General features: G+C 34.5%; 1 protein-coding gene across 3 annotated transcripts; it reads left to right on the forward strand.

Moving 5' to 3' along the window:
• The first annotated feature begins 1,894 nt into the window (after nt 1-1,894).
• On the forward strand, nt 1,895-26,495 carry LOC149775560 (uncharacterized). Of its 3 annotated transcripts, none has more exons than XM_089944354.1 (4): nt 1,895-2,273; nt 7,167-7,374; nt 13,036-13,228; nt 22,892-26,495. In XM_089944354.1, the coding sequence occupies exons 1-4, from the start codon at nt 1,969-1,971 to the stop codon at nt 23,206-23,208; spliced, it is 1,023 nt and encodes a 340-aa protein (XP_089800480.1). In that variant the 5' UTR covers nt 1,895-1,968; the 3' UTR covers nt 23,209-26,495. The 3 variants fall into 3 exon arrangements, with proteins under 3 accessions (XP_089800480.1, XP_089800481.1, XP_089800482.1); XM_089944355.1 differs by having other exon boundaries at nt 1,895-2,170; XM_089944356.1 differs by having other exon boundaries at nt 1,895-2,053.
• The last annotated feature ends 598 nt before the right edge of the window (nt 26,496-27,093 follow it).

The following is a 27,093-nucleotide window of genomic DNA, read 5'->3' on the forward strand; positions in this document are numbered from 1 at the left end:
ATGCTTTTTCCTTCCATGAAGACTTCAAAGTCAATATCCTTTCAAACTTTATAATTCTTCTTACATTTCTTAAAATCGAAGTAGTGATTGAAACCGTGGTAAGAGTATGTTGGGTCCTTTTCGCAGATGGTAAGCCATGTTTGCGAAAAGAACCTATAAACACTCGTTATTAAAACTATATGTTAAGCGATTTTGAAAATCAGTTATTACATTTTATAATTTCATTTGTGAAACAGAAATACTGATTGTAACTGATAATAAAATATAGTCGATCCATTTCGCAGATAAGTAAGTCCTTTATGCGACAATGATACCATTCGTAAAAATGATCTTTCTGGAAATACTTTATATACAAAAATATATATTAAATCCTATGTAGAATGAGTTATTGCACAATATAATTTAATTTGTGATACAAAAACAACACAAATGCCGTTAATGCTGTGCAATTAGTTTCGCATTTACTGTATGCTTCATAATTCTTTGGTGTTTTACAACGTTTAATGAAATAGCTTCCTTCATACATTAAAGATACAACTACTTTCATTAAAATGTTGAGGTCTATTCCACAGCTATCTGATAATTTCAATCATGGTATCATTAGATGTAACATCACTATATACCACCATTCCAGATACAGATGGAATTGAAGCGTGTACATATTTTCTTGATAACAGTCCTAATAATATCACACTATCTAGTGAAGATATTTGTAAAATAATAAAACTTATCTTGGAAAATAATTATTTCGAATTTAATAATACAAATTACACACAAGTAATGGGTACGGCAATGGGTAGTCCTACGGTTTCTTCATACGCTTCCGTTTTCATTGGTAACTTAGAACAAGATTTTCTTCAAAACGAAAAGTTTAATCCATCTTTTTGGTTTAGATTTTCAGATGACATATCGATGATTTGGAACCATTCATCAGAAGAACTGAACAAAATTGATTGAACGCCTCAATCATTTTTACCCGACGATTTAATTTACTTATACTGCATCTAGTACGCAAGTTTCATTTTTAGATGTAAACTAATAAAAAATATTGATACCACCATCTCTACAAATATTCATGTCAAGGAAACTAATATCCACCAAACATATTTCCAAAATAGAAATTATCCTACACATATAAGTGATTCTGCGCTGAACAAAGCCCGTAATCTTACTCAACATGAGACTTTAAACACAGCATAATATAAAATAGAGAAAAATATAATTCCTTTCACAATACAGTATAATCCTTCATTACCATATATAGGCCTTATAATTAATAAATATTGGAGTCTCCTAAATTTATCAATATAAAAACAGCGTAACACACTTTACAAAAAATAGACCAATTCTTGCTTGTAGAAGACCAAAGAATTTGCAACATTTTTTAATTTGAACTAAACAGACAGAAAGTAAAAAAGATATTTGTCATCATCTAAATGTAACAGACATCGGTGCTCTCAATGTGCAAATATAAGAGAAAGTACTTCTTGGACAAACACTTCGGCTATATAAAATTATATAAAATGTTAATATTTCAATATATTTTAATATCAATAATCACTCTACTCAATTTTTCTTTCATGCCAATAGGTAATTTTGCATTGAAGACATGAACACACTCATAAAAGACAGTTATTGGAATCATAAGATACTTTGTATGCTATTGGCCTTAATACCAAGGCAGAATATGAAATTGAATAAAATGTTAATTAAAACATTAATATGTGGTATATCCTTTATAAAAATGAAATTATATGTATGACTGTTTGTCTCTATTTTATTATTTTACTATAATTTTAAATGAACCTTTTGTAACTTTTCGCAACTTTTCGTAACTTTTCGCAACTTTTCGCATTTTAGTCATACCGCACTAAAAAAAATTCTGGATCTGGAGAGAGTGACGTTCCTTTGTATTGTCAGTAACAGCCAATCAATCATCATGTCGCTTGATTCTTTCAAAATCGATCTATGATTTGTAGAAGACTTCTGTTTTGGCAACCGCTGAGAGGAACACATACAAGCTTTTCCTCCTGTCATGGGAATCAATCTACAGGTCGATTTCACAAAAAATTAAACGTGAAAAGACTTTGGTACTTAGATGCTCGACACATGGATGAAGCAGGCTGGAGCGAACTTTGCGGTTATTCTATTTACCCCTGGTCAATTGGTGGTGTGTTCACAACTGTTGTTGTAATAAGAGATGGTCTCAAACTTGCATTTGATATGGGAGACTGTTGCCGACAAAGTATCCCGTGTAATCACGTGTTTATAAGGTATTTTTCTCCGACGTTGCACCATTATGCTCTCAGCTCGAGTCAAGGGACATTATCCCATCCATCTACCGGTGTCTCTGCAACTTGAACAAATCTCAGTATCGTATTCATTATAGGTGGCCAGATTAGTCGTACAGTGTAACACGCCTCAACCTAACATAAACGCTAGGGGAGGCGTCTTACTGGATGTAATTTTCTGGGTACTGCATTAATGATTGTTAAAGGCACTAGATGACAACCAGATGATTGTTTTGTTTTGTTAACTAATACAAAACATGGGTTGGTCTAACTACATTAATGGCAAGATTACAACTGAGTGAGAGCCTGGAGCTGACCTTAGGTGACCTGTAACTGTCAAACCATTTGTAGCAACAGAATGTTAACACCATATATTACCACAACTACCCTTAAAAATGAGTTTTGTGCTTTTAAATTCAAATATTTATTTCTCCTTTTCTTTTTCATTATTTGTAAACATATTCAAAGTGGACAAAGTTCTGTTTTACACATGAATATATATTTCAAATAGTTTCTGGTGAATTGTAAAAGGTCTACTAGCTGTAATTAAAATTAAGTTCTATCCCTATGACATTCACAATCCTTATACATGTACTCGTGAAAACAAGTACAATGTGATATATTGGCATTGCCACTAAAATCTATAGTCCTAATATTGTGTTCTTCAATCCAGTTGTTATCACTGCATATAAGCAGATGTGATATAACAAATGTATTATTATGCCCTTGATCACTTCCTGTTTTTAATATTCACAAGACACAGTATAATTCAGAATAATTATCAAGTTCACATAACAAAATCTCTGTATCTTGCAGGCTTATTTATTAGATTTCCACTCCTTATTCAAGTCTCTCGTGTCTGGTTTGGCTTATTGTTGACTAATGGCATCTTGTCATTCAGTTCATTGACCTCCTTGTTAGTATCTTCGTATGTATCACGTATCTCTTTTGTTTGTAACATGTCTTCAGTTTCTCCTGTATATAGCACCATCCTGGGTTTTCACATCATACAACCTTGGACTGCTACTGTTTCTGATGACTACAGCTGGTTCTCAAAGATCTTGTCTTCTGATTCTAATTTTGTCTCCAGAAGTCAGATTTGGAAGCTCTTTAGCTGTTCTGTCATACTGTTTCTTTTGCTGATTTTTCTTTTCACGCAGTTTCCACTTTAGGTTTCTTTCTATTATAACTTGCAGATGTAGCTGTATCTTGGTAGTAGGTAAAGTTGATTGAAGTCTTTGACTCCTCAGTATTTGTACCGGACAGTTTGAGTGGTTCTTTCTGCTAAACCATTAGACTCTGGATACTTGGGACTTGACAGTGTGCTTGAATCCCCAGGTTTTTGCAAACTGACTATATTCTTTTGAGGAGAACTGTGGTCCATGATCACTCCTTACTTATCATGGTATTCCATGTCTTGCAAAAACTGACTTTGTGTGTGTGATTACTGTGCTTGCTTGTGCATTTTCTAACTTGGCAACATCAAAATATCTGGAGCAGTAGTCTACTATCAAGACATAGTTGTAATTATTTCACATGAAAAAATCTGTTCCAACCATTTCTTATGGTGCAGTAGGTTGTGTAGACAACATTGGTTCTTTTTTATTTGAGTTTCTGTATTTCTGGCAAGTAGAACAATTTGATATTGTCTGCAATTTGTGCATTCATAATGTCTCTTTTTTCTTCATTTCACACCATGAACTTCTGATGCAGCTGCTTCATTTTGCATACTTTGAATCTGCTTTTTGGATTCTTTGTCTGCTCTGCAGATAGCCAGTGCTTTTTGTAATGTCAGTTGATCTTCTTGTAAAAGTCTTTCTTTTACTTTTTCAGAAATAGTCCCACAGACAATTCTATCTCTAATCATTTCATTCTGTAGATTTTCAAATTTGCAGTTCTTTGCAATCAATTTAAGTTCAGTTACATATTGGTCAACGGTTTCATTCTTTTGTTGGATTCTTGTATTGAATCTGTGCCTTTCTTCTGTAATGCTCTGCTTTGGACTGCAATAATCCTCAAACTTTTTTATCAGGAGACCAATTTTTTCATCTTCATCGGCCTCAAATGTAAATGTGTTGTAAATGTCTCTACAAGCCTGACAAATAATATATAGGAAAGCACTGATTTTTTCTTTGTCTTCTTTATCTGCAAGTGCATCATCTAAGTAAAACTGCAAAGTCTGCTTCTATCTTCAAGTTTCTGCTAGATGGTGGGAATTAAAATCCATTTCAGGTGGCTGATTGAGTTTTTCCATGATGTCGCAATTAACACATAAACTTGTGTATCTAAATTTTAGTATTGTTATGGAGATATACTTCTTAATGGTATAAATCCAACTTATTTAAAAGTTTTCACTTCTGACATCATGTTATGTTTTGCTAAATAGCACAAAACATGGTTTGGTCTAACTACTTTAATCGCTAGATTACAGCTGACTTCAACAGAGAAAACACGCACACTAATTTTTCACGCTGATGTTATCATAAGGCATATAGGGTTACAACTGAGTGAGAGCCTGGAGCTGACCTTAGGTGACATGTAACTGTCAGACCATGTATAGCAACAGAAAGTTAATACCGTATATTACCACAATGATAATATTCATTTGCAAATGCAACCATTGTAATTGCGACCTGGAGCACCAACTTATCTTGCCATGAAATCCATAGCTTTAGTTTTCATGGACTTTAAAATGTATGTAGTGGTATACATTAATGACAACAGTAGTAGTTTCTCCAACATGCTGTTTATATTTAGGGGAACTTTTCTGACAGTTTGTGCTGTCAGGTGTGCCTGCTTTGGAATATGAGATGCATGAAAAATAGTCATGGATTTTACAAGAGGCTACAATCAAAGAGGGGAAGCTGTACAATCCTTTAATATTTTATCATTCACAGCATGTAAAGACATTTTTTTAATTTAATACAAAACTAAGTCGTCTTTGATTTTTGACTAACCTACCTTGGAAGAAGTTGGACATATTTGTCAATTTAGTGACCATATGTTGTTGTTTTTTTTTGCTCATCTACACCTTATGTTGAGGTCAGTGTTAAATTCTCTTACCTTCTACCTCAAACCCCGCCCCCCGATGACAAAAGGCAAGTTTCTTTTTTGAAAGATAACTCCACTATAAAGGTTATATGTGATACCAATACATCACTATTTTATGTACCTTTATTATCATATATAAATATGATAAGTACGTACTCAGATCTGCCATTACACTGTTTTTGGTATGTTGTTCATACACTGAAAAACTTCACTTCCATCTGCATGGTGTCTGTCAAAATGTCTGCTTCTCAACATTTCTGTGATAATGGGATTCAGCCCCAAAAGGCTTTGAGCTAAATCAGGACTGTAATGGGAATGTGGCAAATTTGGATTCTCTACTCCTTCAGGAAGTCTTTAGTGATGGATGACTTGTATTTTGGTGCATTGTCATGGATACATTGGGTACAACTGCATGGAGAGGTTGTTCGACAATGTTTGGATGAGTAAAAGTCCCACCAGATGCTTGAAAAATAATGCATTTAAAAAAGCCTCTGCTTGGACAGGGCTTTGTTAATTACAGGCATCATATGTATTTGGACAGGGCTTTGTTAATTACAGGCATCATATGTATTTGGACAGGGCTTTGTTAATTACAGGCATCATATGTGTTTGGACAGGGCTTTGTTAATTACAGGCATCATATGTATTTGGACTCGGCTTTGTTAATTACAGGCATCATATGTATTTGGACAGGGCTTTGTTAATTACAGGCATCATATGTATTTGGACAGGGCTTTGTTAATTACAGGCATCATATGTATTTGGACAGGGCTTTGTTAATTGCAGGCATCATGTGTTTGGACAGAACTCAGTTAATCACAAGCATCATGTGTTTGGACAGAGCTATGTTCAAGCAGAGCAGCTAATTACATTATTACAACTATATGGTTATAAACTAAGTAACAGGAAAGAGTGAAAACCAGCATGTGTTATAAAATTCAACAAATAATTTATTTCCCTAGATTACAAGGTGAAAATGTATTAAAGAACTTACAGTGATGTAGATTAAATCCCACATAACCCCTTAAGTTCAATCATCAATCATAATAAATAAAGTTCTAATTAAATCCAGTGATAGTAAAGGAAAAGCTTCACATTTGAATATGTTAATGTGCCTGTAGTGGTCTTTGATGTGGATATGTGCCCAAAGTCTTTTGATGAACCACAATAATATAATCCAAGATGTCCTTATCTGAATTCACTATAATTCCAAATTAATGTTCCAGTCCAAGACTATTATAGATGAGCGCTTTGTATTTCCAGTGAATATTAATTTGAATAAATAATTCCACTTAAAAGAAATACTGAACACAATAATAAGACTGATTTTGTCTCAGATGCTAAATGCTAGAATGATTAATTTCGCAAAATAAACGAGTATATTTTTAAAAAACTAAGACACAAAAGTAGAACCAGGATTAGGGTCAGAAGTCCATTTCTAGAAAATTCTAAGTTGCCAGCAAGATAAAATATGTTTCTGAAATTATAATAAAAGATGTGGTAAACATCAAGTAGACCAGGTTGTTACATGGGGGAATTCCAATGTCCTAGACTCTGATTGAAATATAAACATATTTACATTAATAATAATCTGAATATTTAATCCACAGTCATAAGAAAAATATTAGCTATGTATTCTGTTGTCCACAAAACAAAATGTAACTGATCATCTACAACATGAACTTGATTTTGGACAAGGTCCAGTCCAAAATATAATTATACATAGCATAATTATGGAGAAAAACAAACAAACAAATATACATAACAACATGCATTGTATATGCTCAAGATGAGCAGCTAATTACAATCTTGTTTTTTCCACAGCCATGGTCACATGGATCATATATCATCCATACCACAACATTCCTGCAGGAGAGAATTGTTTGGAATGGAAAAAGCTTCATATTATGTTCCAGATCACCTGTTGGACCTTGTCAAAGAAGTAGCATCAACTTTTCATCAGATAAATGTAACAGACAAGACTCTGGATAACTTAGATGTAAGACCTGTCACATTGAAGGATAAAATTAAGGTAAGACTCTGGCTAACTTAGATGACATATCTGTTTCATTGCAGGAAAGTCAGGTAAGATAGACTTTTGTTTTAAACTTTAGGGAATTTGTACTTTACAGCTCAGCAAGATTTTATAAGGAAAGGACCTATGAAGGTGACACAGTAATAGTAAGGGTAATGAAAAAGCGAACAAAACTGCCATGCAGTCATCCATTTATGATGACAAAGATTCCATATGCTGACTTCCAGTATGAATTAGATTGTTCTATATACTTGGCAGAATATTTGAAAGTGGAAGTTTCACAAACAAGCTTCTCCACATCGAAACCATCATTCAGAAAAACACATACCTCAGATAAAAAAAATGAAAAGATGAGGCATTATTGTGCAGATCATATATGCATACTTCTTGATGGGTAAACCTCAACCAGAGTGTATATCCCACCACTGATGGCAAACCTCAACCACAGTGCATACCTCACCACTGATGACAAACCTCAACCATAGTGCATACCACACCACTGATGGCAAACAGCCAGAGTGCATATCTCACCACTGATGGTGAGCCTCAAGCAGACTGCATACCTCACCATTGATGGCAAACAGCCAGAGTGCATATCTCACCACTGATGGCAAACCTCAACCAGAGTGCATACCCCACCACCCACCACTGATGGCAAACCTCAATCAGAGTGCATACCCGACCACTGATGGTGAGCCTCAACCAGACTGCATACCTCACCACTGATGGCAAACCTCAACCAGAGTGCATACCTCACCACTGATGGCAAACCTCAGTGCATACCCACCACTGATGCTGAAACAAACTCTTGTTGAGTGTGTAGACTTTTGCCCTGTGAGACAGAAGATATTTTGAAGTGAACTCAGCTTAGACATTTTTTGATGCACCACAAGAGACTGTTTGATGGAATCTGATCCGTATACAGAAAATTTGCTTGTATAAAAGTTTTAGATTTTTAATTTTATTTAATTCATTTTGTGGAGTTTTAACATCTTGATTTTTTTTATCCTTTATCTTGTTGCACACCATATTTTGGGAGGGGTTATCATCATATCGTTAAAAATTTAGAATTTTTTAATTTGGCACCATGTAGCCAGTGCTGTGTTTACATGCCATTACTTCCCCCAATCCATACACACACATTACAGAAACATTCTTCAAACAGACTTTACAACACAAATTATACATGACAGATCATTTACAGGAATCACTGTGTTATTCAAATAGACTTTGCAACACAAATTATACATGACACATCATTTACAGGAATCATTGTGTTACTTAACAGTTTAGGACTCATTGACAAATGATAGACATGTTGTGAAAATATTCCAGTATGCTTAATTTGCAAATTGTGTTGTGTAATCTTCTTTGCCTGTAATTTATAAAGTCCTCTAAATATGTCATCCTTAAACAAGCTGTTAAAAGGAACGTTAAATAGTGCTGACAGAACAGATTGTGTTATTTTTACATATTTCACTGCCGTATGTTACTTAAAGGTTCCAGACAGAGTCAGGGTTCTCCATAGGATTTTGAAGTTACAGTCCAGGATTCCTTCTTTGAAAAAAGTTGCAATCCCAGCCCTGAAACTTTGAGTCTTAATGACAGTACTATTTGTTTTTTTTTCATTGGTAGAAACAAAAGAAATATTTGAAAATGTATATGATTAAGATCAGAACAAAATATAAAACAGCCTATGAATTTAACATAAAAACGTAGTAGAAAATATTAAATAGGATAATTACTGACACAATAAATGAGCACATGAAAATTAACATTAATGTCATATATTGTAACATAATATTAGCGGTACGTATCATAACATAATATGAAGTGGAAAAAAGGTATCTACAGGATTATAATATATTTTAAAGAATTTTTCTGCTAATCCAGTTTGTCTGTGGGTTTTTGCTGGAAACAAATTATGCAAAATTGCCATAAAAGAGTATACATATGATAATCTCTCAAAAACAAAAGTGTATCTGTACATGACACCAAAAAGCAGCTAATTTTATGAGGATTATGAATACATGTATCACAATGGGAGCTTTTATGCCGCCAATAAACAAAATATATTCCAAATGCTTGGCACTAATTTTGTCTAAATATGGTATACATTCAAATACAAGTGTTTGTAACATTGCCTAAGGATTTATTATATTATGGTTTAAAACTTTGAGTGAAGCTTATCAAAGTGTAATTAGGATTATGATCAAAATGATCATTAGGCACCAAAGGTACATTAACACATGTTATTAGTATCATGATTAAAATGATCACTAGGCACCAGCAATAGATTAACAGGTGTAATAAGTATTATGATCAAAATGATCACTAGGCACCAGCAGTAGATGAACATGTGTAATACGTATTATGATTAAAATGGTCACTAGTCTAGGCACAGCAATGGTGTAATTAGTATTATGATCAAAATGATCACTGGGCACCAACAATAGATTAACATGTGTAATTAGTATTATGATCAAAATGATTACTAGGCACCAAAGGTAGATCAACATGTGTAATTAGTATCATGATTAAAATGATCACTAGACACAGCAATAGTGTAATTAGTATTATGATAAAATGATCACTAGGCACCAAAGGTAGATTAACATGTGTAATTAGTATCATGATCAAAATGATCACTAGGCACAGTAATTGTGTAATTAATATTATGATCAAAATGATCACTAGGCACAGCAATAGTGTAATTAGTATTATGATCAAAATGATCACTTGGAACAGCAATAGATTAACATGTGTAACTAGTATTATGATCAAAACAATCATTAGACACCAACACACAATAGATTAACATGTGTAATTAGTATTATGATCAAAACGATCATTAGACACCAACACACAATAGATTAACATGTCTAATTAGTATTATGATCAAAATGATCACTAGACACCAGCAATAGATTAACTGATGTGATTAGTATTATGATCAAACTGATCACTAGACACCAGCAATAGATTAACATGTGTAATTAATATTATGATCAAAATTATCACTTGGCACCAACAATAGATTTACATGTGTAATTAGTATTATGATTAAAATGATCACTAGACACCAACTATAGATTAACAGGTGTAATTAGTATTATGATCAAAATGATCACTAGACACCAGCAGTCAACATGTATAATTTGTATTATGATTAAAATGATCACTAGACACCAGCAGTAGATTAACAGGTGTAATTAGTATTATGATCAAAATGTTCACTAGACACCAACTATAGATTAATATGGTGTAATTAGTATTATGATCAAAATGATCACTAGGCACCAACTATGGATTAACACATGTTATTATTTATATGGTCAAAATGATCACAAGACACAAGCAATAGATTAACAGGTGTAATTAGTATTATGATCAAAATGATCACAAGACACAAGCGATAGATTAACATGTGTAATTAGTATTATGATCAAAATGATCACTAGGCACCAGCAATAGATTAACATGTGTAATTAGTATTGTGATCAAAATGTTCTCTAGGCACAGTAATAATGTAATTAGTATTATGATCAAAATGATCACTAGGAACAGCAATATATTAACATGTGTAATTAGTATTATGATCAAAACGATCATTAGATACCAACACACAATAGATTAACATGTGTAATTAGTATTATGATCAAAATGATCACTAGACACCAGCAGTAGATTAACATGTGTAATTAGTATTATGATCAAAATGATCACTAGACACCAACAATAGATTAACATGTGTAATTAGTAGTATGATTAAAATGATCACTAGACTCCAACTATAGATTAACATGTGTAATTAGTATTATGATCAAAATGATCACTAGACACCAGCAATAGATTAACATGTGTAATTAGTAGTATGATCAAAATGATCACTTGGCACCAACAGTAGATCAGCAGGTGCCTTGATGGCCTTGTTTGTTTAGTTCTTACTTATGTGGCTTCTCCTATTCATATTACAGTCACTTGAAGCTTGTTGAAAGCTCACATGACATGTCTAGTGCAGAAAAAGCATGTCACAGCACTTCATGTGCTTGTAAAGCTTACAAATGCTGTAATCTTTTTGAAAATGTACTTGTGACTCTTGATACATTAAAGAATATTTTTGCCAAAAATTGAAAATGATGGTACTGGAGCAAAAATGATATCCTTCTCATACAATCCAGCAAAAATACCAAATTTAACATTAGTCCTTTTAAGAACCTGCTGATGGTTATAGTTATTGTCTCAAATTGCCAACATTGAGCATTAAATGGATGTTAGTGTTCAAAATATTTGTACTGTTCATACATTGAGCATTAAATGGATGTTAGTGTTCAAAATATTTGTACTGTTCATACATTGAGCATTAAATGGATGTTAGTGTTCAAAGTACTTGTACTGTTCATACATTAAACATTAAATGGATGTTAGTGTTCAGAGTACTTGTACTGTTCGTACATTGAGCATTAAATGGATGTTAGTGTTCAAAGTACTTGTACTGTTCGTACATTGAGCATTAAATGGATGTTAGTGTTCAGAGTACTTGTACTGTTCATACATTGAGCATTAAATGGATGTAGTGTTCAAAGTACTTGTACTATTCATACATTGAGCATTAAATGAATGTTAGTGTTCAGAGTACTTGTACTGTTCGTACATTGAGCATTAAATGGATGTTAAGTGTTCAAAGTACTTAACTTTTCATACATTGAACACTGAATGGATATTATTCAGTGTCCACAGTACTTGTACTGTGCCTACACTGACCACTGAATATTAGTCAGTATCCACGGTACTTGTACTGTTCATAGACTGAGCACTGAATGAATATTAGTCTTCACAATAGGAGCCCCGAGTGGTCTAAGCACTCTCCATTATGAATCACCTGCCATCTCACCTCTGTCTGCGTGGGTTCGAGTCTAGGATTCGGCCAATGTGGGTATGTGAGAAAGCTTGCCAGTAGCTTCTCGTAGGTTGGTGGTTCTTCCCGGGGTTTTCCCGGGTTCTTCCTCCACCATTAATACTGGCCGCCATCTATAGCCTATCGTGTGCTGAAAAATAACGTTAAACCCAACAACAACAACAAGTCTTCACAGTACTTTTATTGTGCCTACACTGAGCACTGAATATTAGTGTTCACAGTACTTTTATTGTGCCTACACTGAGTGCTGAATATTAGTGTTCACAGTAACTGTACTGTGCTTACATTAAGCACTGAATGAATATTAGTCAGCATTCACAGTATTTTTATTGTGCCTACACTTAGAACAGAATTGATATTTGTGTTCACAGTACTTTTACTTTCCCTACACTTAACACTGGATGGGTATCAGCTTTCACAGTACTTTTACTGTGCCTTTCTGGGTACTGAAGATATATTAGTGTTCGCATGCTTGTACAGTGCCTATACTGAGCACTGAATAGATATTAGTCTATGTTCAAAGTACTTTGACTGTTCACAGGTCACTGTTATTATAGACATTATAGCAGTACAGTATAACAATTTATGGACAACATATTTTTCAGGGTCACAAGAGATCTGTTTTTAAAAAAGCTTCATGCATAGATTCAGGTACATAATGTTGTAGAAATATCTCTAAATCTTTCAAATTTTTAAATGTCTCTGTTTACACTGAAAATATCTTTCAAATTAAATTTCAGGTAGCCAGGGCCTATTTTGTTTGTCCCTTTCCCACAGTTCACAGGGTTCCGAGTCAGGGTTACATTTTGTATAGGAAACAGAGAACTATGAAGGAGGAGTATACACACCTAGAAGGGCCAGAGATTGCTGCCAAGGCCAAGGAAGGAGTTGAGCTATATAATTATAGTGAAATACCCGATATTGCTTACACAGGTATTGAACATTTCAGCAAACCTCAGTAGATACAGTGGTTCCTTGTCATAGAAGTCCAGCATTATAATGCCATCCTTTTTTACAGTGGTCCCTTGTCATAGAAGTCCAGCATTATAATGCCATACTTTTTTACATTGGTCCCATGTCATAGAAGTCCAGCATTATAATGCCATACTTTTTTACATTGGTCCCATGTCATAGAAGTCCAGCATTATAATGCCATCCTATTTTACATTGGTCCCATGTCATAGAAGTCCAGTATTATAATGCAGTCCTATTTTAGTGGTTTCTCATTATAAAAGTCCAGTATTATAATGCCATCCTCAGTGCTCAGTTAATCTCGCAGCCTGATGCCTAGTGCCTCTCTAATTTCTGTTCATGACCATTCTAAGTGAGGATCCCGTTGGGCTTGTCGAAAACTCCAAATTTATCTGAGAAAACTTTATTCAATGACATGTGGAAATTTATTTTCAAGATGTTGACCTGCCATGACAATGCATGTCATGCTAAAAACACAATTTTTACTCCCAAAACCCCTGATACATTCATGTTTTGAAACAAACAATTTTCAATAATTTTCGAAAATAGAACAAAAAATAAACACTTCAGTATATGCCTGTTGTATGTAGCATGGTAAACAGTCATGATTGGAGCTGATGTAAAACTTAAGGCAGTTCAAATGAAGGCAGCTTAAAGGCAAAGATGTCAAGTATAAGCCACCATTGCATGGTTTACTTAATTGGCTCACAATAGCTAGTGTGATGCATTGCAAGACTGCAGTGGGTGATTTGTGTGGGTAAAAAGATCATAAGTGGAACAACCTCATATAGGTAAATTAAATAGGTGCTAGAAGCATATAGGTGAACAAACTTTATTACATATAATTGCCTTGAATTAGAATGCATAAGCCATCTGTATTAATAATTAATAACAAGTTTGTGAACAGCAATAATGCATCTTTGAAGTCGGATTTTAACCCATATTTATGAAACAGAAAACATGATTATTTCATTTGTCAGAATAGTGTTCAAGTGTTATTAATTTTTAAAGGCAATTTAGGAAGCAAAGCAACCAAAGATAAATTTCAGAACTCTTGGCTGATGGAGTTTTACTTTGTGAAAGTTACTAGCAAAAACAATATTTATGTGGGAGTTATTTAATTTTTGGCACATAAGCAAACAACACAACAAAATAAGACATTTCTGTGTGTACCATGTCTGTCAAAATAGGCTACTGTGGTATGTCTTAGGGCCAGGCACTTTACTCCAGTGCCTCTATCCGTACTGGATAGAGGCATTTAATTGTAGTCCAGACTTGTGGAATTTGAGCCAGGACTTGTAAGTTTTTTTAGTCAACAGCCCTGGGCCTGTGTCTAAAAAAAATTCATTGAGCACTGATCCTGTTGTACAGTGATCCCTTGTCATAGAAGTCCAGCATTATAATTCCATCCTGTTTTACAATGATCCCTTGTCATAGAAGTCCAGCATTATAATTCCATCCTGTTCTACAGTGATCCCTTGTCATAAAAGTCCAGCATTATAATTCCAGCCTATTCAGGGCTGAGCAAATTTTTTTTTTTAACCACTAGTCCAGGACAAGTGGTTTCAGAAAATTCACTAGTCCCACCTTTCTCTTCACTAGTCCCACCTTACTCTTCACTAGTCCCACCTTACTTTTCACTGGTCCCAAAATGGTAATCACTTGCCGAGATTTGATGAGATGTATGTACTTAATCCATAGGAAAAAAAATAATAATATGCAACATAATTATTTCTTAAAAGAATTTAATTTTTAAAAACATTGGTTGTTATACATTTGGCTTCTTCAGGTTCATATATATATGTTTAGCTCATGGATTTGAAAATATGTCCATGTATATGTCTGCCACCTTCCGAGTCATATATTCAAGACAGGGATAACAAGCACATTCAGTATCCATCTTACGTTTTATCCCTCCATTTTCAAACAAATTTATCTTCTCCAAATCGCCATTATTACCTTCCTTGCGAATTTCTTTTAGCAAACTCATTTTATCTGCAGAGTAACTATCAGCTTGCTTGACAACTACTTCTAAAGTGATCATGAGATCAAATTTCTCTTTTAAATACAAACTGAAACAGCTCATTAATTAGCGTAATTGTTTTGCTTCAAACACAATATCGCACGTGGAAGTCATCTGTTAAATCAATTATAAATTAAAGAATCATTACTGTCATTTAATCAGTTCATAAAGGAAACCAACACTGATGTCGGTAAAGCACCTTTCATTAATTTAATTACACTGATTCTCTGGATTAAAATCATAGTGAACCGCTGGTTATGATCTAGATTGAGTAAACTCGTTGCAACAAAACCACTTACAACACTGCTAATTGATCATACTGGCTTTCTTTTGTTTGATGTGTTTTGATTTGCCAATAATTTGGTCGCTTAGCGCAATATGCAGTCAAGTAGTAACAGGATGTACATGTATACACGAAGAGGGGTAGAATCAAGTATTCAGTATGCTTGGAGGGCATGATTGGCCAAATAAAGGTAGATATAGCGATTAAAGCACGAAAATAAGGACTAGCCCGACTTTTTTAAAAAGCACTTTTCCTGGACTAGCGACTTGGAAAATTTTACTTGCCCGACTTCAAGAATGACTAGTCTGGGACTTTGGGCTATAGGATTTGCTCAGCTCTGCTCAGGGATCGTCCTGGGCTTCGTCAGTGTTGCAAATTGCAATTTTTTTTCCTTATTGGCGACAAAAATATCCCATCTGACGATTTTTTTGGCGACAGACTTTTTGGTTATTTAATTTGTACATACAGTCATAGATTTGGACTGGATAAATTAAAAGGGAGAACGAAAGGAAGCCACAAACTTGACTAAGCAATTCATTGGAATCAATCTGTTACACAAACAATCCTTTGTTCGTATTGACAACCCCATCTTTACAGTGCATTGTTACATCATAATCTGCTTATGCTGACATCTGGGCTGAGTACTGTATGCTGTGATACAGTCAATCATGCTACCGAACTATACCTACAACTGACCGACTTCTGAAGACGTGAATAGAACAGATACAATTAACTGAATGGCTAAGTCTTCTGCTGGTTTTTTTTTTTTTTGGTTTTTTTTACATATACCAGTACAATAGTTTTGCTGAACCTTGATAGAAAACTGATAACCTTTGAGGTACCGACTACTGTGTATAAATACAAAGCAAATGGAAAAAATCTCAATCACAATTATGTCTGTCACCAGTGCAGCATTTTACTCATTGATCTTTTCATTGTGCCATCAATCTGTGTTGCGGCTGCTGAGACTTAAACTCCGAAACAAGAAATAGCACAAAAAAAAACAACAACCAGTTTTGCTTAATTAATAATAATTATTTATTTCTTAAAATACAAGAGTGAAAGAATCTCTAAATTGGGTGTGAATTTATGCTTATATATATGGTCCAATATTGCCAGGTGTTGACTCGTGTAAGTTTCATTCGTGGGAATGGAGATCCTATTTTGTTTGTCGAGAAAATTTATACAGCATTCAGTGATCATTCTTGGGGTTTAGGAAGCAATTCACTACAAGCTTTGTGAAGCTAGCCATAAGGGGGGTGGGGGCTGCTGATAGACTACTGGTGTCACTTGTCAGTGCTGTGGACTGAACGTGGATTCAGTAAGATGAACCTCATAAAAACTGACATCAGAAATAAACTCTGCATCTCATCTCTCGAGAATTTCATGAGAATCAGCATGTACAGATGTGAAAAATTAGACTTTGAAACTGCATTCAACAAGTGGGCAGCCCTAAAATTGCAACGGATCTTCATGTAACACTGTAACATTTTGTTAATGCTTGTTGTAATTAAAGAATTAACTAACCCATCTTTTGTCATTTTCATTGCCTGTTACAATAATAGACTAAATTAACACTTGGAAAAATGTACACTACTTGTTCTGGCAACACTTTTTGAGAATTGGTGACAAAATATTGAGGTTGGCGATTTTTTTGGCGACAGCTTTTTAAAAGCCAGGACCATCCCTGCCTGCTATTTTACAGTGATCCCTTGTCATAGAAGTCCAGCATTATTATTCCATCATATTACTAATCTGGTTATCATCATCAGTTTAATTTTACCTCTGACAAGTTTCTTGTGTTTCCATTGGTCAGATTAGTCAAATTGTGTTTCCATTAGTTAAAATGTATTTCAAGTCTAATCGTGTTCCATTAATCAGTATGTGTTTCTAGTAGTCAAATTGTGTTTCCAGTCAAATTGTTTTTCAGTTAGTCAAATTATGTTTCCATTAGTCAACATGTGTTTCCAGTCAAATTGTGTTTCCATTAGTCATATTCCATTAGTCATATTGTTTTCATTAGCCAAAGTGTATTAGGTGGATATAGGTATACAACTATATTAGATTAGTAGGAAAAATACCAGATCAGTGTGGATCAACATTATGAATGTCATTTTGTTATTAAGTCACTCAGCATTTCTAGATTTTGACTTTACTTGAGAATTATATGAAAATAACTTTGGTTTGGTGTTTTATGGCGGAGTAACAAAATTAGGTTATACAGAGCTGAGGCAATTGATGTAAAGTGCCTGGCCTTAAGACATAACACAGTAGCCAATTAGAGGCAATTGGAGTAAAGTGACTTGCCCAAAGACATACTACAATAGCCAATCAGAGGCAATTGGAGTAAAGTGCCTGGCCTTAAGACATAACACAGTAACTAATCTGAGGCAATTGGAGTAAAGTGCCTGGCCTTAAGACATAACACAGTAGCAAATCTGAGGCAATTGGAGTAAAGTGTCTTGCCCTAAGACATACTACAATAGCCAGTCAGAGGCAATTGGAGTAAAGTGCCTGGCCTTAAGACATAAAACAGTAACTAATCTGAGGCAATTGGAGTAAAGTGCCTGGCTTTAAGACATAACACAGTAGCAAATCTGAGGCAATTGGAGTAAAGTGTCTTGCCCTAAGACATACTACAATAGCCAGTCAGAGGCAATTGGAGTAAAGTGCCTTGCCCAAAGACATAACACAGTAGCCAATGTGAGGCAATTAGAGTAAAGTGCCTGGCCTTAAGACATAGCACAGTAGGCAATCTGAGGCAATCAGAGTAAAGTGCCTTGTCCAAAGACATAACACATAAGCCAATCGGAGGCAATTAGAGTAAAGTGCCTAGCCCAAAGACATAACACAGTAGCCAATCTGAGGCAATTGGAGTGAAGTGCCTAGCCTTACGACATAACAAAGTAGCCAATCTGAGGCAATTGGAGTAAAGTGCCTTGCCCTAACACATAACACAGTAGCCAATGTGAGGCAATTAGAGTAAAGTACCTGGCCTTAAGACATAACACAATAAGCAATCTGAGGCAATTGGAGTAAAGTGCCTGGCCCAAAGACATAACACAGTAGCCAGTCTGAGGCAATTAGAGTAAAGTGCTTGGCCTTAAGACATAACATAGTAGGCAATCTGAGGCAATCACAGTAAAGTGCCTTGCCCAAAGACATGCCACAGTAGCCAGTCTGGACTGATCCATTGGTAGGTTTTAAACCCTGCTCCCATTTTGATTGTGTCTGGCACATTAACTGAGCCACTGCTGGTTTCACCATCATTAGTCACCTTTTACTATATACAGCTGGGATTTACAAATCCATTCACCGAACACTTAGGACAAGATCAGATTTGGCTAGGGTAGGCTTAAGTTTGCAAGGTTTATACCCGTGGGCAAGTCAAACAGTATTGATTGAGAGAGTCATTATCAGTTCTCAAAGTTTTATTTTTTTTAAGTTTTATACTCTGCAATCTTGCTATGTTGCATTTGTCAGTAGGTTTGTTTAGTGTTTATATGTACCACATTCTTCTTTTACATAACTTCCCACAAGTTTCTTTCATCAATAAAGCCTTTATTTCAAGGTGACTTTTGTAAAATTTGGAGAGCCCATTGGGCCTTATCTACATTCCTTAACCCACAGGTGGTAGATGTAGTTGAAGTCATTGGTGGGGTAAATTTGTTACTTGATATGTTAGCCCACAGAGGGGATAGATGTAATTGAAGCCATTCTTGGGGTAACTTTGTTACATTGTATGTTACTCCACAAGGAGTAGAGGTAATTGAAGTCATTGGTGGGGTAAAATTGTTACATCGTATATTAGCCCACAGGGGGTACAATTAATTGAGGTCAGAGCTGGGCTAAAGTTGTTTCATGGTATATTTTTGACACTATATAGAATACTCAAGGATTGGTTGAAAACATAAACAAGCTCAGCACAAAAGGCATGTCAGGTAAATTTCCTTTTAAGTGTCATTCCATACTGGCTAACTAATAAGCTTTGTAATTAATACTAATGGATTAATTGCAGTTTTTTAATAGTTGCATTCTTTATTTCACTTTTTATTTTTATATGTTCTTTGTAAGTTGTGTATAATGTGTTTTGGCACCTATACATCAACATTTCTTGTCAGGCCCATAATGTTGATACTAACAGCTGCCCCACTAGGTGCTCAGCATTAAGAGGTTAGTGCTAGGACTGATCAGCATGGTGTCAGGATAATGTGACTGGGTGGGACATCATGCTACAAATCTGCAGCATGATGCCCCAGTGCTGTACATCGCTATAAACTGCCACACTGCAGACATCTTAGCGAATGACCGAAAAATTATTATAGCTTCATTAAAAACCCAAGTCACACTCATGCTTACACACTTATACTAGTGTGATGATCTAGCATCTGATTGGCTGAACTTATCATCACTGATTGGCTGAGCTCATTATCACTCATTGGCTGAGCTCATCATCACTGATTGGTTGAACTCATTATCACTCTGATTGACTGTGCTTATTATCACTCTGATTGGCTGAGATCATATCACTCTGATTGGCTGAGATCATTATCACTCTGACTGAGCTCAATATCACTCTGGCAGATCTCATTATCACTGATTGGCTGAGCTCATTGTCACTTTGATTGGCTGAGCTCATTATCACTCTGATTTGCTGAATTCATTATCACTCTGATTGGCTTAGATGATTATCACTCTGACTGGCTGGGCTCAATATCATTCTGGAGTCCATATTTCTGATCCATTATTGATCAAACTTGTAATATTGTCTTATATACAGTTGTAAGCATAATCAACACATCTGACTGGCTGGGCTCATTATCACTTTGGAGTCCATATTTCTGGTTCAGTAATGATCAAACTTGTAATATATGCTTGTGTACAGCATCAACACATTGATGAAGTGATCTTGCATCTGACTGAGCTTCTCAAACACTTTAGTGTCACTATTTCTAATCATATTTTTACCAAACTTTGTAAATACATTTATATTATTAGATATCCAACATGTTTTATTATCATCAAGATCTAGGCATACTTAATGAAATTTAGGGCAGTTCAGTTGGCATGGTATGTGATCATTTTATTTTTCTCTTTTAACGTACCTTATTTTCTCTTTTAATAAACCAAGAAAAGTAACCCAGGGTATTGACTACTGGAGTTTTGCAGAGTTCTTCCCCTTGTAAAATGCAAACCAGAATTTAAAAAAAATAATAGAATACAAGATGGATACATCTCAGCAGATCAGTTTATAAAATATTGGTAAAATAATACTCCTTAGGGAGTTAGGAAAGAAAATGTATGCTTGTTACTTGTTAAGGCTCTCATAAACAGTAACAAGAAAAAGAGTGAAGACAACAAGCTGTGTAAAATTTTACAAATAATTTATTTCCCTAGAAGCACAAGGTAAAAATGGAAAAAAGAACTAACGGTTTTAAGAATCAAATCCAAGAATAATCCAAGAATTAAAAATTAGAAGTTCTAGTAATAAAGTGTTCTAATGAATTTGAGTTTGAGTCCCAAGAAAAAACCAAAATGGAAGGTGATGACGTATACTGTAGCCAGTATAGTACTAACATATCAACAGTTCTTTGTTGTACCAAAGGAAATAATATTCCGGTGTTTGAATTCCAAATAAAATTTCAATAAATGTCTTGTCCAAGAGTTCTGTGTGCGCACTTAAATAATCCCAGAGAAAAGAATTAATCTTGTAGAATCAATATAATTTGAAGAAAAATTCTTACTGGTCTCAACAGAAAAAAAACCACCTTGATACCTAAGTGTTTTAAAGCCCAACTGTGATTATTTCTCAAAACGTTAGTATTAAACCTGGCTACTGCACAAATCTGGTATAACCAGAATTTTGAAATAGAGGCTATTACATGTAAAAACTCAACATACACCCAGTACAGCCTTGATTCTACCCTAAAATACACACTAAGAATGAATAAATAAAAAGTTGTTCTTTACTCCAACACTACTGATTCTAAATCAAGGTCAGTAACTAGATCAGCTTTTAGATACGAAGTTTTATTATTAGGTGTTTACGAAAAAACAGGTCTACTAAACTAATTTCTGGAAAATGTCAAATTCCAGTAAACAAAATTACATTCCTATAACATGTAATGGAATAAAAAATAATTTAAAACTAAAAATCAAACATTAAATTAAATCAAATATAATTTAAATCAATTATACATAACAATGCTGTAAACCTGAAGAAAATGTATATTGCATATCTGAAGAAACTGTATATTGTATACATTTATAAAATGTATACTATATATCAAAAGTATACAATAGAAATACAATTAAGCGTCTTGTCAACAAAACCTCACCACCAAATCCTATTAAAATCAAACAACAAAATTTCTATTCCAGAAATTTTTCCATTAAAAATGTGTTCAGTAAGCTGGAACCAAAACATGCTAAAAACCAGGTCAGGTAGCTATCGGAGCCCAGTTAGTCAAAAGACATACATGAAGTAAAACATGGTCCAACACATGCACTGACACAGATTATGGTTGGTGTATGATTGATAGTAATCTTTACACTGGGCTGAAGCGACATCTTTCAAAGTTAATTTGTAATACAGTGCTAGCTGTTGAGTAAATCAAAGGAGATTATGTCAGAGTGGTCTAAAGTGCTCGCCTTTACTGATCACTGCCATCTCACCTGTCCACATGGGTTTGAGTCATGGGCTCAGCCAATGTGGGTGTGAGAAAGCTTGCCAGTAGCTTTCCATGGGTAGGTTGTTCTTACTATTGTTTCTTGGGTTCTTCCTCCACCAGTTATACTGGCCGCCATGTATAGCAGCATATCATGTGCAGAAAAATGGTGTTAAATCCAGAACAGCAACATCATCCTAAGTGTCATGTGAATTCGGTTGTAGAACAGTACACTCTCTTGATTTTCAGGGCTGGAGAAAGTAATATTGTCCTTTACTTGTACAGAAAGAGGATTTTCAGTGAAATTTCTCAAAATGCAAATATTTTTGCCTCCGGTTTCAGAAAATTGTGGTAAAGCAACATATAAATTTTACTTGCCCAGATGACATTTTAATTTTTATAGGGTTTTTAGAAATGCGATTTAATTTTAAGCGCTGGTTTCATCTGAACATTATTTATTAAAGGTGCAAAATTAGTTTCAGATTTCAAATCTCTTGTTTACTTGCTGAAGAAAAGAAAAAAAAAATGATAGCAATTTTTGTTCATCCTTTTTTACTCATATACATACCAAAGAAACTTAGTTGAACATTTTTTTAATTAAAAGATCTAAAAATTTGATATATTTCTTTTGAAAATTATTTATTTTTCAGGTGATACAACATTTGAATTATTTCTCAGAAGTCCTCATCCAGATCTGTTGAAAGTGAAAATCCTCATTGTAGAGACCACATATATTGATGAAGAACCAGGAAAGGACATAATCCAACAAGCTCGAGACCGAGGACACATTCACCTGGCTGAAATCATAGATAATGCACACCTGTTTGAAAATGTGCAACACATTTTATTAATGCACTTTTCTGATAAATACTCTGAGAGTGAAATAAATGACAAAGTATTTTCAATTCTGCCAGAATCACTGAAGAAAAAAGTTCTTGTGGCAACTATAGCAAAAAAGCTGTATTAGGAATTTGAATTTTTTTGTTAATTCTAAATTTAACTAATGCTGGAGCTTTAAATTTCATTTTCCTTTTTTTAAAATTTGAATTTGTTTTTAACACACAGATTTATATTTCATCATGTCAGTGTTCTGCTTTTATCCATATTTACAAATTCAGTTACCCAGAGTCCCAGGATTATTTTTTTCTGATGGCAAAAGTTTGGTCAAAGCAAGCACAATATTTAAAAAAAGAAAAGTTCCCATTTCATTTGCAAGGATTACATACCATCTTTTTATAGTAATGTCCTCATCTGGATCAACAGTATTCCACTCTTAACTTTTGTTATTAGTTCACAGACCGGAATCGACTGTTAGTATTTGCCATTATGGCATGCTGATTGGTAACAGACACAGCTCACAGAGAAAGAATTGCTTTATTAATGAGATTTGAATAAAACAATTGTTTTGCCAACTAATTGGTGATGTGCGATTGGTGTTAGATGTCTTTTAAATTGCATATGGACATGTTACAAAAAACAGATAGGTAAGAACTGTAGTTAGTTGTAGACTCAAATCCCTGACATCTCACTATACAGTCCATGGTGTTCTATATGTAGGCTCAAATCCAAGACATTTCTCTATATAGTCCCAGGTGTTCTGTATATAGATTCAAATCCCAGACATTTCTCTTTAGTCTTGGTGTTCTATATGTAAACTCAGATCCCAGACATCACTCTATGGATGTTGAATACTCCAGGATGACTAATATCAATATGATCTTGATGGATATTGAATACTCCAGGATGACTAATATCAATATGATCGTGATGGATATTGAATACTCCAGGATGACTAATATCAATATTGTCTTGATGGATGTTGGATACTCTAGGATGACTAATATCAGTATGATCTTGATGGATTTTGAATACTCTAGGATGACTAATATTAGTATTATCTTGATGGATGTTGAATACTCCAGGATGACTAATATCAATATGATCTTGATGGATGTTGAATACTCCAGGATGACTAACATTAATATTATCTTGATGGATGTTGAATACTCCAGGATGACTAATATCATTGACCTAACTTGTAATGAATTGGGCTGTTCCACTTATGCACTTTTCCTATGTAAATTAGCCACATGGCCTTCCCACAGCACTACTTAAAACAGTCAAACACAAAATCAGCCTGCCTATGTAAATTAGTCTGATGGCATTCCCAAAGCAGTACTCAAAGTGGTCAAACACAAAATCAGCCTGTCTATGTAAATTAGTCTGATTGCATTCCCACAGCAGTACTGAGATCAAACAAAAAATCAGCCTGTCTGTGTAAATTAGTCTGATGGCATTCATACAGCAGTACTGAAATCAGACAAAAAATCAGCCTGTCTATGTAAATTAGTCTGATGGCATTCACACAGCAGTACTGAGATCAAACAAAAAAATCAGCCTGTCTATGTAAATTAGTCTGATGGCATTCACACAGCAGTACTGAGATCAAACAAAAAATCAGCCTGTCTATGTAAATTAGTCTGATGGCATTCACACATCAGTACTGAGATCAAACAAAAAATCAGCCTGTCTATGTAAATTAGTCTGATGGCATTCACACAGCAGTACTGAGATCAAACAAAAAAATCAGCCTGTCTATGTAAATTAGTCTGATGGCATTCACACAGCAGTACTGAGATCAAACAAAAAAATCAGCCTGTCTATGTAAATTAGTCTGATGGCATTCACACAGCAGTACTGAGATCAAACAAAAAATCAGCCTGTCTATGTAAATTAGTCTGATGGCATTCACACAGCAGTACTGAGATCAAACAAAAAATCAGCCTGTCTTTGCAAATTAGTCTGATGGCATTCCCACAGCAGTACTGAAATCAGTCAAACACAAAATCAACCTATGTTTAAGTCCTTTAAGTCTTCTGTAGAATGGTGGCCATTTATTAGTGACCATCTGATGTCAGTTAGTTGTATAAACTGCCCAGTGGTGATAGTCTTCCGTGAGCATCAAGCATGAAGTTATCTAAATTGAACTGTTTAATGTTTACCAGGCGTTTATTTTGTAATCAAGAAAGGCCTCTGTCCTTTTTAAAGAGTTTTTGGAAATCATGTTTATCATGTGACATGTTGTATTCTGACAGGTATGTAATCTGAATAATACAAATTACCAGTTTTATTTACATTTAACAGATTACACATTCAAAACCTGCAACTGCACATAATGTATAACAGACATAGATACACAGCAGTGTATAATCTAATATGTAATAGTAACAGTCATACTTTTGTAACAGAGATTTATCACATAGTTGGTACACTTTTCCAGTAATGTGCAGTTTCATATTTTTGATATTACGACATGCTAAAATATAACTTTATATGATTCTGATTGGTCCGAATAGATCACGAAATTCTTGCACAGTGCTCTTGTTTACTGACTGGCAGAGACTGCTGGAAATTTTTATTACACTGTCTTCTGGAACTTTTTGGTTTTTTTCTATTACTATGAACATTTGGGCAGCCAATTTGTCAACTCAAATCCCAAAATGGAATTGAGGGGAAAAGCATAATGAATGTCAGAAAATGGTCAATTTCCTCACACAGGGGCATGTTTCATGTTTCATCATGCTAAGAAAAATGGTGTAAAACCCAAGACAAGAAGATAAACAAGTAAAACTAAGAGGATTTTTCAGTTAATAATGGTGTTGGGATAGCTGTGAGATGAATACCTGTAACATGGAGTCCACTCTGGATACAGGCATGGTTTAAATATTAACTTATCAAAGTAAAAAAACTTGCCTCTGTTCACAGAAGAATGTAGACATAAACCAGTTTCCCAAATGACAGAACTTCATCCAAATACAACATATTTAGATGCATTTCTGACTCAAAATTAAAGTTTTTATGTAGTCTACTGTTCCAAGTCAAATAATGCAGATATCCGGTCACATGACAGTAAATATGGGAAGTTCTGCATCCAGTAATCCTCCTTTTACATGAATATCTAAGCAATGTAATGTTTAGTTGTGAAAGTGACACTTTAGGGTAAATATGGATCATTTACTTAACCAGCATCAAACATCATGATATCACATGCATTGGACATTCTGTGTTGAAAAATGATTTATGTCTGTGTAAAATGATCTGTTTATTGGTAAGGACACTTGTACTTTGATTTATAATTTGTAAAAAAGTATAAAATATTTTTAAAGTTAATATTTGTTCAGCTTTGTTTGGGACTGTTTTTTATGCATAACAATTGAAAGGTGCAATGTCTGAGAATAAACAAACTTATTCATTCTTCTTTCCCGCTAAATAATTTCCAATGAAATAAAATCTATGTGATAAAAAGATTATCTTTTTGAATAAAATCGAACTTTGCTCACAAAGGCTCCCAATAGCTGGATATTATTCAACTTGTTTCATAAATTCAGTATTAAATCTTTACCCAGTTGAGATTCTCTATAATCTAGTACCTAATAGTAGTCATGCTTGCATAATCACACAGACATAGCTATGTTGCGCTGCATTATATAATCTTGTACCTAATAGTAGGGACCCCAAGTGGTCTAAAGCGCTCACCATCACAGATCACTGCCATCTCACTTCTGTCTGTGTTGGTTCAAGTCTCGGGTACGGCCAATGTGGGTATGTTTTAAAGCTTGCAAGTAGCTTCTCGTCGGTCGGTGGTTCTTTCCAGGGTTTTCCCAGGTTCTTCCTCCACCATTTATACTGGCTGCCATGTATAGCCTATCTTGTACTGAAAATGGGTGTTTAACCCTACAACAAATACAAATACCTAATAGTCATACATAATTACACAGGATATGTACAGTACTTGTTCTAAGTGAATGACAAAATGTTTTTTGAGTGGGTGAAAACTATTTGCACTAATGAC

Source organism: Sinohyriopsis cumingii, chromosome 19, assembly GCF_028554795.1.
Source record: "Sinohyriopsis cumingii isolate HCF-2022 chromosome 19, ASM2855479v2, whole genome shotgun sequence".
In the NCBI taxonomy this organism is placed as follows: Eukaryota; Metazoa; Mollusca; class Bivalvia; order Unionida; family Unionidae; genus Sinohyriopsis; species Sinohyriopsis cumingii.

Bases quoted from the DNA above. Each gene is read 5' to 3' on its own strand.
- LOC149775560 (XM_089944354.1), top strand. From the start codon at position 1,969: ATGATTTGTAGAAGACTTCTGTTTTGGCAACCGCTGAGAGGAACACAT. The intron at 2,274-7,166 runs GTATTTTTCTCC...TTTTTTCCACAG, and splicing joins TGTAATCACGTGTTTATAAG to CCATGGTCACATGGATCATA. The intron at 13,229-22,891 runs GTATTGAACATT...TTTATTTTTCAG, and splicing joins ACCCGATATTGCTTACACAG to GTGATACAACATTTGAATTA.